The sequence below is a fragment of the Nanorana parkeri genome, unplaced genomic scaffold (assembly GCF_000935625.1).
Source record: "Nanorana parkeri isolate BGI_ZX_2015 unplaced genomic scaffold, ASM93562v1 scaffold1346, whole genome shotgun sequence".
NCBI classification, from domain to species: domain Eukaryota; kingdom Metazoa; phylum Chordata; class Amphibia; order Anura; family Dicroglossidae; genus Nanorana; species Nanorana parkeri.
This window is the reverse complement of record NW_017307614.1, coordinates 59,932-72,775: the sequence shown is the minus strand read 5'-3', so window position 1 is coordinate 72,775 and position 12,844 is coordinate 59,932. Positions and strand designations below refer to the sequence as shown.

The 12,844-nt window shown below is 37.6% G+C and overlaps 1 protein-coding gene across 1 annotated transcript in view; it reads left to right on the top strand.

Moving 5' to 3' along the window:
• The window catches only part of KIF14 (kinesin family member 14), a 66,171-nt gene that overhangs the window by 11,046 nt on the left and 42,281 nt on the right, over positions 1-12,844 (top strand). The window contains exons 9-17 of the mRNA XM_018569509.1: positions 396-514; positions 2,628-2,800; positions 3,714-3,861; positions 10,384-10,447; positions 11,310-11,494; positions 11,648-11,750; positions 11,860-12,020; positions 12,102-12,249; positions 12,390-12,542. Coding sequence (XP_018425011.1) covers positions 396-514; positions 2,628-2,800; positions 3,714-3,861; positions 10,384-10,447; positions 11,310-11,494; positions 11,648-11,750; positions 11,860-12,020; positions 12,102-12,249; positions 12,390-12,542 — 1,254 coding nt within the window. The remainder of the gene's footprint in view (positions 1-395; positions 515-2,627; positions 2,801-3,713; positions 3,862-10,383; positions 10,448-11,309; positions 11,495-11,647; positions 11,751-11,859; positions 12,021-12,101; positions 12,250-12,389; positions 12,543-12,844) is intronic.

The window sequence follows — 12,844 nt, the reverse complement described above, 5'->3', positions numbered from 1 at the left end:
TTCCTTACTTCCTTTCCCCGTCCAGTTTTACCAGACAGGAAGTGAAATAAAATCTGCATCAGGGACACAGACAGAAATAAAAAGAAAAAACCTAACGGGGGCTCTAGCCTTCCCCTGATTTACTGAAAAGGTATTTTATGTCTCTCTGTGTTGCTTTTGAAGAGTTCCCTTCACTTCCTGTCTGGTAAAACATCAGCAGGATAGGAAGTGAAGACAACCCTCTCTCATGCAGCCCCAGATAGCAGTGAAAACTAACAAAGGTTCTAACCCTTCCCCACTCTATCCAAAACAAAGGAAGAAAAACAAAAGTTTGGGCTGAACATGCAATGTAATGGTTAATTGCTTTTATATATCCATAAATAATAGCACTGTGGTTTGTTTTTTTTGTTACACAGGAGGGCATCAGTATCAACAAATCCTTGCTTACTTTGGGAAAAGTGATCTCTGCTCTTTCGGAGAGCTCACAAACTAAAAAGAAAGTTTTTATTCCATACAGGGAGTCTGTCCTTACTTGGTAAGTGTGATCCTGGGAATTGGTACTGGGAGAGGGGCAGTCTAAGGGCCTGGACACAAGGCCACAAAAAATGCAGTCATTTTATCAGTACTGTTCTTCTGTTGCTCTCTATTGGCCCGTAAGTTCAGTAATTTACACGTGTATAAATGTGTACATGCATACGTGTGTTAATGTCATAGGAGAATTTTGCATATATATACTGTACAGACAGTTGCATGTATAAATGCAAGCACTTTATGGCTTTGTGTGTGTGTGTTTTTTTTTTTTTTTTAATGCAGAATCTTTCTGCAAGCATCTGCCAGAAAAATCTTGCATAGATGATCAGTATTTCATTATGGCCGTGTGCATGAGACCTTACCCGTTTGCTATGTCTAATCTTATAGTCAGTCTGGTTAAAGTTAATCTGTATGGAGAGAAATATGGGATCTACCAATGCTAACAAGTCTGTCCTGGCTTCACTATCTAGTAAGTCACTAGCCTGGAACAAGCATGCAGCTGATGAAGTCTGGAAAGCCTGAAGTTCCATCCTGTGTTGTGTTATTCTTGGTCTGGGGCTCACTAGGTGGTGAAGCCAAGATTAGGAAGACATCCCTGAAGCATGGCTCCTTAAAAACCAAGTTACCAATTACACCTTCCACATTACTATTTTTACAGCTTTACCCAGTGTAAAGCAACCCGCCCCTTTTTTGTTTTGTGTGTAACCAATATTCGTAGACCTGCTTCTAGAGATTATGGGGAGCTGTTGACCATATAAACCATGCACACAGTGCGTAAAGATCAGTAAACCTGCGTGGGTCATAACTTTCTACTAACAACATCAAAGGCTGCTGGTTGTGAGAATAGGTTGAACTCGACGGACTTGACTTTTTTTCAACCTGACTAACTATGTAACTAATGTTACTAGGAGTGGGTCAGGTTGGGATTTAAAGTGAAAATCAATCTCTCAAAGTATCATTTAAATATTTGTATTATAGTATGATAGTTATTAAGCCCTGGGGCCTACAATCGCAATATATTTGACTGTGAGAAGCTGCGCATGATCTTTTTCCTCTATGTCTTTGGCGAGAAAATATTTGGAAATTGGCTTTCCTTCATATATATAGTATTCAGATATTTATAATTATATGCATGAAGCTGTGTAACCACAAATGTAATACATAACTGTAATCCAGACTGGGCAGTGATAGAACTTCTGTATTATAAACAACATGGTATAAGCTGGAAATCTTTTTTCAGTCCGCTAATAATGGTTTGTGTTTTTGCAAACAAAATGCGTTCAATTTATTTTTTATTATGATTTATTTTGTTAAATGCTTTCAGAGAACTGAAAAGCGGAACTCCAGGAATTTATCTTTTTTGCAAACTTGCGTTGCTTGATGTAAGCATCCATATCTGGAGGACTGCTGGGGATACTGAAAATCGCTGTAGTGGTCCACAGTGTGATAGCTGTGATGTTCTGGGTGCTGCTCCAACAGCTTCCCCTCTGCACACTGAGCAGAGGGAGTCACACACTCAGCACTGCCGTCATTCAGAGAACACGTTGGGTGAATTTTATGAAAACTGGAGCAGACACATTCTGAAGCAGTTGCCCATGGATCAATCAGCTTCTATCTTCAGTTTTTTCAGTTAAGATTTGAAAATAAAACGGAGAAGCCGTTTGTTTGCCATGCACAGCTGCTCCAGATTTTGTCTGCTCCAGTTTTGATAAATTCCCCTCATTGTAGTATAACGTTTGGTATTTATTGAAAACGATACATGTTCTCTGAATGGCAGCTGTGCCGAGAGAGTGACTCCCTGTGTTCAGTGTGCAGAATGAAAGCTTCTGGAGTAGCAAACAGAAGATCATGGCTATCACTGTATGTGGTGTGGACTGCTACAATGATTATCGGCATCTTCAGCAGCTAACCAGATATTATATTTATATTTGCATCAAGCCAAGTTGGACCAATGAAAGTAAAAAGATAATTCTGGAGTTCCTCTTTAACATGTCAATGTAGAAAAGCTGCAATAAGAAGTGGAAAGCAAATGTTTTTCAAAGACCTTAGAGAAGCCTAGATTTATATACGTGTACTAATCCTGCTAATCGGTTTACTTTTTTTCTGGGTTCATAAAGGTTATTGAAAGAAAGTCTGGGAGGCAATTCTAAAACGGCCATGATTGCTACAATCAGTCCTGCTGTCAGTAACATTGAAGAGACGATGAGCACATTGAGATATGCCAAACAAGCTTGTCTGATAATAAACATTGCCAAGGTGAACGAAGACATGAACGCGAAACTGATCAGAGGTGAGGGTCTCATGTTATAAATCACCAGCTAGAAGAAAAACTAGCATGGAGATGATTTATTTCTTAGATGAAGCTTGGGCCAACTGTGTTCTTTTGCCTTGGTCATAAATGTTTACTCTCGATGAACTCAAACTGCGCTGTAATTTTAAATTGAATGATTCTTGAGGTTAGAAACTTTTTTCAGCAGGTTGTATAAATTTGTGAAAAAGCAAATCTGCAATAACATCGGATTCATTCACTTTTTATTAACTTCTGGACGAAAACATTTAGATGACATTCTTGTCACATGACAGTGGCCTCTGCAATGCTAAAAGTAAAACTGAGCCACAGTGTTTCCATGTTTTCCTGTTCTGCATCGCCATGAGGGCATTCAAATCTTTTATACAGTTATAAAAGCATCTATAAACATGCAGGTATGACGGCTGCTTAGTTGGTTAACATAATCTGACAATAAGTATCCAGTGTTGGAGGTAAGATTGATTGTAAGCAGAAGTTAATAACTAGATGATGTGTTGTAGTTCATTCTCCAGCACCTATACAAATGGATGGCTTGTGCTGGAGCTGCCATGCAGTACCATGCTGTGGCTTCATCTTTGGTGTTCATCTGAAGGAGAATGAAAAGCCGAGTAGTTATACATGCTGGGAGTGAGGAATGAGCAGACGAGGTTCTGATGGGCCCCTAAATGCTTTGTATTTATTGACTGGCATGTATGTTGGCAAATGTGTGGTTAAAGGACAACCCATCCAGCAAATAGAATTTTTTAATTCTCAATGGAAGTAACGTGGATGCTAGGTAAATCCTCCATATACCCTTTGCATGTAAATGGGTACAAATTACACTGTCACCCGTTAGAGCTCATCCTGTTTTGTGTAGAGCTAAACAATATAACAATAAACCTGTTATGTGATTTAGACCTGAAATCTGAGATTGAGAAGATAAAAGCAGCTCAGCTATCTGCCAAGAATTTGGATTCCGAGAAATATCGACGTTGTCAACAGGAAATAACCTCTCTAAAGATGAAACTGAGCCAGCAGGAAATGGAGATGTCTGAGTTACACAGGTGAGAAACTGGGAGAAAATAGTGTTCAAATCCTTTTTTCTTTTATTACAGCAATGTGAAACATGGTTTCTTGTGGCCCTCCTTTACTGCTCTTCTAGTCTTAGACAAAAGTCTTAGACTTTACATTTACATTTTATTGCCATTTTCTTAAAGCTGTGCTTCAGGCAGATATGAAAGACACAAATTAATGCAGCATTGTATTAATGCATCCTTATTGTACTTTTGTTCAATGCAAACAGTGTAAGCACCTGTATTTGACTTGGTATTAGCCTGTTTCAATCCACTGTATAGCATAGCTCAGATCAGTGGAGGAGGAAGCAGCACATGAAGCCAATTAGAAAAATAAAGAAAGAAAGAGATCTACCTAGGGATATGCCAAGGCCCCAGGAAGAGGGGCTTTCAAAAAATACTGAATGCTCTCTTGTTCTATATAAAGGTACAAATTCATTTTATTAATGTAACATGATTAAACATCCATTCAATAAAACATGATTATTCCGTGTGATTCATACAATACATCATCATCAAATAATTCATTTCTATGACATGATTGGTTAGTTCATCAATGTGGTCCCTGTTTTTTCTTTCAAAAAAATACCCCAACATGTTTCACCCTGTTGGGCTTTTTCAGGGGGACAAAGGTTGTGTATCCTAGATAGAGAGCAATACGCATGTATTAGATTGGGGACTTTATGCCTATATCGGACAAATATACATCAAAGTTATTGTCAGAATCATCAAATTTATATATATTTATATTTCATGCTTACATGAAATAGTTTCATCAAGTTCATGTCAATGCAAAATAGTAGATGGTTAAATTACATTCACCGGAAAAGATGGAATGGAAGAGCAAGTCAGGCACGGGAGTTGCGTCAGGAGAGCAAAGATGAGACGTGCAGCACCCAGTCGCTAGAGACCCAAGGATCGACCGCAGTTGATTAGGTGAACATGCAGCTGGAGGTACCCAATAAAATATAAACCAATATTCCAGACCAAAATCAATGATATGAATATATAATTAATCCTATTTTTATTTTTTGTGTTAAATTGTGCAAACATGATGGAGATAAGGTATAATCAATAAGATCCATTTAAATGTAGTTCATCCAGTGTGCAGTAGTGTTATATATAGTGAAAAGAAATTATCACTCGGATACTTATCTTTTGGATATTCATGTGCATATTATAAAATATAAATACAAAAATATATAAAATATATGCATATATATTATTGATGTAATAAGATAACATGCTTGTATTTCTAATTAATTTATCCAGTGGATAGATACATAAAATGTAATGTCAGTCATGTGTGCCCAAATCCAAAAATAAGCATGTTAACTGATATGTGAAAACAATAATAAGTGCAAATATAAGCAAAAAAAAAAAAATTCATCAAACTAGGGTTTATCCAAATTTCAGCCCATACATTCGTGAAGGCTGTGTATTTAATACCCATTTATGTAGTGTGGGTATATAATGACATGATGTGTTAGACCAAAAACATGATGTGGTAAATCAAAACCAAAATCAAACCATGATGAGAAAAAAGTGCATTTACCAAAGCATGATATATTGTAAAGTGCCAAGTGATATTTATGTTCCTTCATGATCAATTGTACCTTGTATATCCTTTGCCTCCAAAGCAGTCCTCCCCAGTGCCGCACTAACATGGCCGACATTGCGGCCATTATATGCTAACTCCCGAACGCCGCGGCACCGCCCCCCGGGGCCACGGCGTGGTGGGAGGGCCATATGCAGATCCAGTACATGCCGTCACAACACGGACGCATCTTGTATGTTTCGCAGGTGTAGCGATCCCTCAAACTCCATTTCCATGCGGCAGCATAATGGATTTCGTAGTAAAGGGCACTGAGAGCACTTCCCCCACCTATAGAGGCCTTTGTTTCTTGGCATCAAAATTGTACTTTTGTTTTTCTCCAAGTGACTGAGTTAAAGTGTCCCTCAAAGATTTAGATTTTCGAAAGACCAGCTCTGGTTGTTCTCGAATATACTTACCTAGTATTCGGTCTGACGTCAAAATTGGCCAATGTTCGGCAAGTATCTTCCGAATTAGCACATGTTGTCGGTTATAGGTTAAAATCAGTTTGGTGGTGATTGGGGTGTTTCCAGAGTCTCCTTTCTTTTTATACAGCAAGTCACTCCTGTTTTGATTATTAGCCCTTTGAAAGGCGATCTTTAAGCAAGATTTGCTAAATCCCCTTAGCGTTAAACACAGCGTTAGATTTGCTTCATGTAGGAAATCAGAGTGTTGAGTACAGTTTCTTTTTAATCTAAGGTATTGTCCATAGGGAATGCTTTTGATGAGGGGTGCCGGGTGCGCACTTGTAGAATGCAATATCGTATTGCCCGCCGTGGGTTTCATGTACAAAGTAGGTGCAATATTTAAATCGTCTGTGATAAATTTCTGTGCCCAAAAAGGAAATTCTCTTATCATATTGCATAGTAAATTTCAAATTGTACAGGTTGTCGGAGAGCAATGCCATACATTCTAGCAATTCCTGATGTGATCCGGTCCACAGAATAGGAACATCATCGATGTATCTTAGCCACATTAGGACGTGACCAAGGCTTTCCATATATTTGTCGTCCGACATCAAAGACCACTCCCACCCCCTCAGGTACAGGTTGGCATATGATGGAGCATAACGTGTCCCCATCGCCACCCCCCGCACCTGGAGGTAGTGGGAGCCATCAAATGTGAAGACGTTGGTTGTAAGTACGTGTTCCAAAAGACTCATTACAAATTCCACGTATTCCCATTGGGATTTGGGTTGTTCCAATAGGAATCTTTTAATTGTTTTTAACCCTAATACATGTGGTATGGAGCTATATAAAGCTTCAACATCTATAGCTACTCGCAATGTGTCTTTTGGACCACTCACATCGTCTATAAGTTGTAATAAGTGAATTGTATCCTTCACATATGAAGGTAGGGTTGAGACATGCGGTCTCAAAAAATCGTCTATGAGCATACTAGCGTGCTCATTCTGACATGAGATGCCTGAAATAATTGGACACCCTGGTGGGTCATAAGTGTTTTTATGTGTCTTGGGTAGCGCATAGAACGTAGGAGTATGTGTATATTTGATATCAAGGAAATCCAAGGTATCTTTAGATATTAATGTCTTAGAGCATTGTTAATAAGAGATTTACATTTTTTACTGAATATATGAATTTGCTCTCGATCAATGGTATTATACCACTGTTCATTATTAAGTATCCGTAGACACATTTGTTTATACTTGTCACTGTCCATTATTACCACATTACCTCCTTTTATCAGATGGTTTGATAATAATATTATGGTTATCCTGCAGACTGCAGGGAGGTGTTCTAAGTCATCATATCTCTTCTAAAGGCGTTTTAATTAGGGCTACGCAGGTTTGTATAGTTGGATGATCCATTCGAACGAACGTTCGAAGTGCCCAAAAACCGATGAGGATTATCAAATGAGGAAAAATCGTCATTGGTCAAGTGTTCATTTATGACTGTCTCCTGTCTCCTTTTCATCCATGGTCATGATTATTAGTTCTTTTTACTTTTTTAGAAATATGGCCAGTGTGGGTCTCGTCCGCCTAAAATGCGGGTTGAGAATAGTTTTTACGATTGGATGAAAAGGAGGAAGAGATATTGGAGGACATTGATTCTAGATCTAAGTCCCGCTCCTCATACCTCTGTGATCTTGGCATGTAGGCTCTTGATCTTCCCTGTGTATTGTTGTTCAATCTATACGCACGTCCTAACGCATAGGCTGCATTATCGTTTTTGAAACTTTTGATCTTTATTATGTAGTAAATGTTTTGTAAATGTTTCTATATGACCTTTAATGTCTTTCTCCTTTTATCTTTAAATAGTGGTGATTCACAGTCCCGATACAGTTCTTTTGATCTCATTGTCAAATACTCTTGATTCCATATTGTAATGTTCCATTAATATTGACATCATATTTAGCGAGCATTGTTGTAAGTTTGATCCCCATTTAATTTTGAGATCTTTATCAATTTTTGCTACATTAGGAAAAATTTGGACCCCGAGTCCCCAGGGGACAATATTTTCCCTGGTGTACCGTTCAAAGTATTTGATATGCCAGTACACCAGGGACTTTTTCTCTAGTAGTCTTTTCAATCTAATAACCAAGGTGTAAATCTCCAGTTTAGTAGAAGTTTGGCATGGAAAATCAGATTGAATTTTGGACATGAGTTCGTCCCAAGCATTGCCACAAAAGTCCACCATGTCTGTCTAAAGGAAACAACTCTCCTTCCTATACAAAAGGTGTCTTACAAATGCTTGAGAAAAGCAACAAGATGTATATCAAACCCTATCTTTTTAGTCATAAAATCCCTATACAAAAAAAAATTATATTGTGTGTGTGTGTGTGTATATGTATGTGTATGTGTGTGTGTATATATATATATATATATATATATATATATATTTTAAATCAATCAAACATGTATCAGCAGTATACAGCAGGAAGGGTAATATCCTTGTGTAGATTACACACCAACAGGCAGAAATTGGGGGTGTTATCCCCCCTGTGTATTGGATAAAAACAACTTTAGTGGGCGTGGTACTTAAAATTCTGTATATGTAAGAGAGCGCGATTTCACACCCCAGTGGTGAATATTAGAAAAATAGAGAAAGAAACAGATCTACCTAGGGATATGCCAAGGCCCTAGGAAGAGGGGCTTTCAAAAAATACTGAACACTCTCTTGTTCTATATAAAAGTACAAATTAACTTATTAATGTAACATGATTAAAAATCCATTCAAGAAAACATGATTATTCCGTGTGATTCATACAATACATCATCATCAAATAATTCATTTCTCTGACATGATTGGTTAGTTCATCAATGTGGTCCTGTTTTTTTTTCTTTATATAACACTACTGCACACTGGATGAACTACATTTAAATGGATCTTATTGATTATACCTTATCACTATCATGTTTGCACAAGTTAACACAAAAAATAAAAATAGGATTAATTATATATTCGTATCATTTGATTTTGGAATATTTGTTTATATTTTATTGGGTACCTCCAGCTGCATGTTCACCTAATCAACTGCGGTCGATCCTTGGGTCTCTAGCGACTGGGTGCTGCACGTCTCATCTTTGCTCTCCTGACGCAACTCCCGTGCCTGACTTGCTCTTCCATTCCATCTTTTCCGGTGAATGTAATTTAACCATCTACTATTTTGCATTGATATTATGAACTTGATGAAACTATTTCATGTAAGCATGAAATATATATATTTGATGATTCTGACAATAACTTTGATGTATATTTGTCCGATTTATAGGCATATAGTCCCCAATCTAATACAGGTATTCCTCACTTAACGACCGAGTTCCGTTCCTACGACCAGGTCGTCAAACCAATTGGTCGTTAAGTGAGGAACTCCTATACAGTACTGTACTGCATTAGTAGAGTACTGTATAGCGTTGCAGATGTACAGTACCGAACAGTGTACTGTACATGGGGCAATGAAAATACTTACCGGGACCCGCAGTGAAGATCGGAGGACACCACGTCCGCCGGCGACACGGTGCGCTGACGTGCAAGGTCGGAGGCCGATCGGCGGTCCGTCGTAAGTGCGAGTGGTCGCAAAACAGGTAAGTCGCTAACCGAGGAATGGCTGTACATGCGTATTGCTCTCTATCTAGGATACACAACCCTTGTCCCCCTGAAGAAGCCCAACAGGGTGAAACATGTTGGGGTATTTTTTGAAAAAAAAAACAGGGACCACATTGATGAACTAACCAATCATGTCATAGAAATTAATTATTTGATGATGTATTGTATGAATCACACGGAATAATAATGTTTTATTGAATGGATGTTTAATCATGTTACATTAATAAATTTGTACCTTTTTTATATAGAACAAGAGAGCGTTCAGTATTTTTTGAAAGCCCCTCTTCCAAGGGCCTTGGCATATCCCTAGGTAGATCTCTTTTTCTTTCTTTATTTTTCTAATATTCACCACTGGGGTGTGACATTGCGCTCTCTTACATATACAGAATTTTAAGTACACGCCCACTAAAGTTGTTTTTATCCCACATGAAGCCAATTAGTTGTACTGCAGTATAAGGAGAATGCTGATGGAAGAAGAAAGCAGTGTGACAGACACATGAGCTCATCATTCTGCTGCTTCTCCTTTCAGTGTTCAATCAGAAGGTGGAGAGGTGACCTGTAAGTGTTACTAAACTGCAGCAGAAAGTGCTGACTTCCTAATGTGTACCACAATGTACATTTCAGGAAGCTCTGATTCTATTTCACTGAATTTCTAAAACAAATACATGTCACACTTCAGACTTTTTCAAATATAGGCTTAACATTCCTGTTTATGTGTTATCAAATTATTTTTAACATTACAAGGTTTTTGCCATGTATTTAAATAATAATAATATTATTTATTATTTAGGTTTATGCCATGTATATAAATAATAATAATATTATTTATTATTATTTTTTTTTTTTATAAAGGATTTGGAAGGAGAGGCTTGAGTATGCTGAACAAAGGAAGAAGGAAGAGACCAAGGAATTACAGGTAAGATTAACAAGTTTGGAGGCGGGAGACACATAGACACAGGATAAAAGTGCCAAACTGCTTGGTTCACCAACTGGCCCTACATTTACATTATTGTGTGACCACTGGTGATGACCATGTATACAAGTTCCATTGTTTTATGCAAATTCAGTCTTAGTAAGTCAGATAGCAAATGATCTTCTGAACATGCAAACGTCCAAATTCTCATATACTGACCAGTCAGAGCACTTTAATGAAATAAAGAACTTCAACATTAAGAAGGCAGCCATGCAATGAGTGTGTATAATTATATACTGTAGATTATCTTAATAAATGTAAATACCAATATATAGTTTGATTAGTACTATCATGGTTCTCGGTTTAACTACTTTGTATATTGGAAGTAGTTTTTTTTTTTTTTTTTCCTCCCCTGTTATTCTGTTGGATTATGTCGACACTTTGCTGGCTGCTATATTAAGTTCCATAAGAAAACTATCTATAAGCGGAAGAGTTGTCTGTTTTTGATACCCATACTTCCACAAGTTCTTGTATAATCATGTGAGGATTTCAAAACAGCAGCTCAGTTGTGGTTGAAGAGCAAACCATCCCTGATTAAAGCACATTGTGGTGGAGTATACAGTAGAAAGGTCATTTTGGTTTGTCTTTTGGGCGCATTAAAATAGAAATATCATTACATTACACTTTATATTTTTAATAAAAAACTTTTATACAGTGTTAGCACTTTTAATTGTATAAATTGTGAAAACATATACATAGCAATCAACTTACAATGGACAGTTTGTGCCCCTTGTTTTCCTCTGGATAATCAATGTGCTGAAAATGACTGTAGTGTTCATTGTAGTTTTTGCTGTGATCCAAACAGAAAGCTGGGATCACTTTTAAAATGGACAATCGTTTGCCAAACCTGGTGAATCTGAATGAAGATCCTCAGCTGTCAGAAATGTTACTCTACATGATAAAAGAAGGGAAGACCACTGTAGGAAAATATTGTAAGGACTCATCACATGACATCCAACTGTCTGGAGCTCTTATTGCTGAAGATCATTGGTAAGGACATGTAAATAATGAACAGTGATATTCTGTTTGGGAGGAGGTGACTGCAGAATTCTCAAACCTATTACAAAAATAATCAACTGTAGGCAATTAACACATTCTCTTGGTTATCTATGATCCCATATCCTTATTTTTTCTTTTTGGCAGCGTCATTACAAATATTAACAACATAGTTAGAATAATCCCAACCGGAGAGGCAAAGACATATGTTAATGGCAACGAGATCTCATCTTCCACCATTCTGCATCATGTAAGATCAACCTTTTTGTCTTGTTAAAGCACTAATAACGTTTGTAGTCCTAACATATGTAGAGTGTTTTATCTACCGTATACATAATTTTATATGTTGTAACATTCAGGGTGATCGTGTGATTCTGGGAGGAGATCATTACTTCAGATTCAACCATCCTGTGGAGGTCCAGCAATTAAAAGGTCCATCCAGAGTTTCTACATTATGCCCAGATGGTCCCAAGGACTTTGAATTTGCAAAGAATGAACGTTTGACAGCCCAGAGAGTCACGTATGTAAACCCCTTTCCCACAATTTGCTTTCTAAACATGGTGTAATACAACCCTAATTGCCAATTATTTTTGTTTTGTAGATTGGAAGAAGAAATTGAAGAAGCGCGTTTAAGAGCCAAGGAGGAGATGATGCAAGGAATACAGATTGCAAAAGAGATGGCACAGCAGGAGCTCAGCTGCCAGAAGTCAGCCTATGAAGAACAAATCCGAGCACTGGAAGCCGAACTGGTGAGCTTTCAGTGACTAGTCATAATTATACCTTCATTTTTAAGTGTGATTACTTTAGAAAGCTATATTACAAGCATCAGGCAAATGACCGAATTTCCAGATTTTAATGAGATATTCATAATATTTACAATGATTTTCAGAAAGAGGAAACTCGGAGGAAACACCAGCAAGAGATGACTACTCAGAAAGCAACCAGCAAAATCCTGGAGCTGGAAGATGTGAAGCTGCACCTTCAGCAGGAGATTCTGCTTAACAAAAGGAGATTAGAAATGGAAACTCTGGCCACCAAGCAGGTAAATAGTTAGTTATGCTATATTTAAGTTGTTCTGCTCTCTCCAGGACTGCAGATAAAGAAGAGACTTTATCGAACGGCTTGGCCAAGACATACAATTGTAGAAGAGAAACTCCTTGATTGTAAATATCTAGTGGTTATAATCTGACAGCCTGGATAGCCTCATTTTGGGCAGCCTTCTAAAACCTAGGAACATTTTTTTTTTTACTCTTGGAAACGCATGTATTCTACAATAATCGCTGCGTGCCTCATCCAGTTGTGAATGTCTTCCTAGGTAACATAATTAAGTATGGACAATCTTCT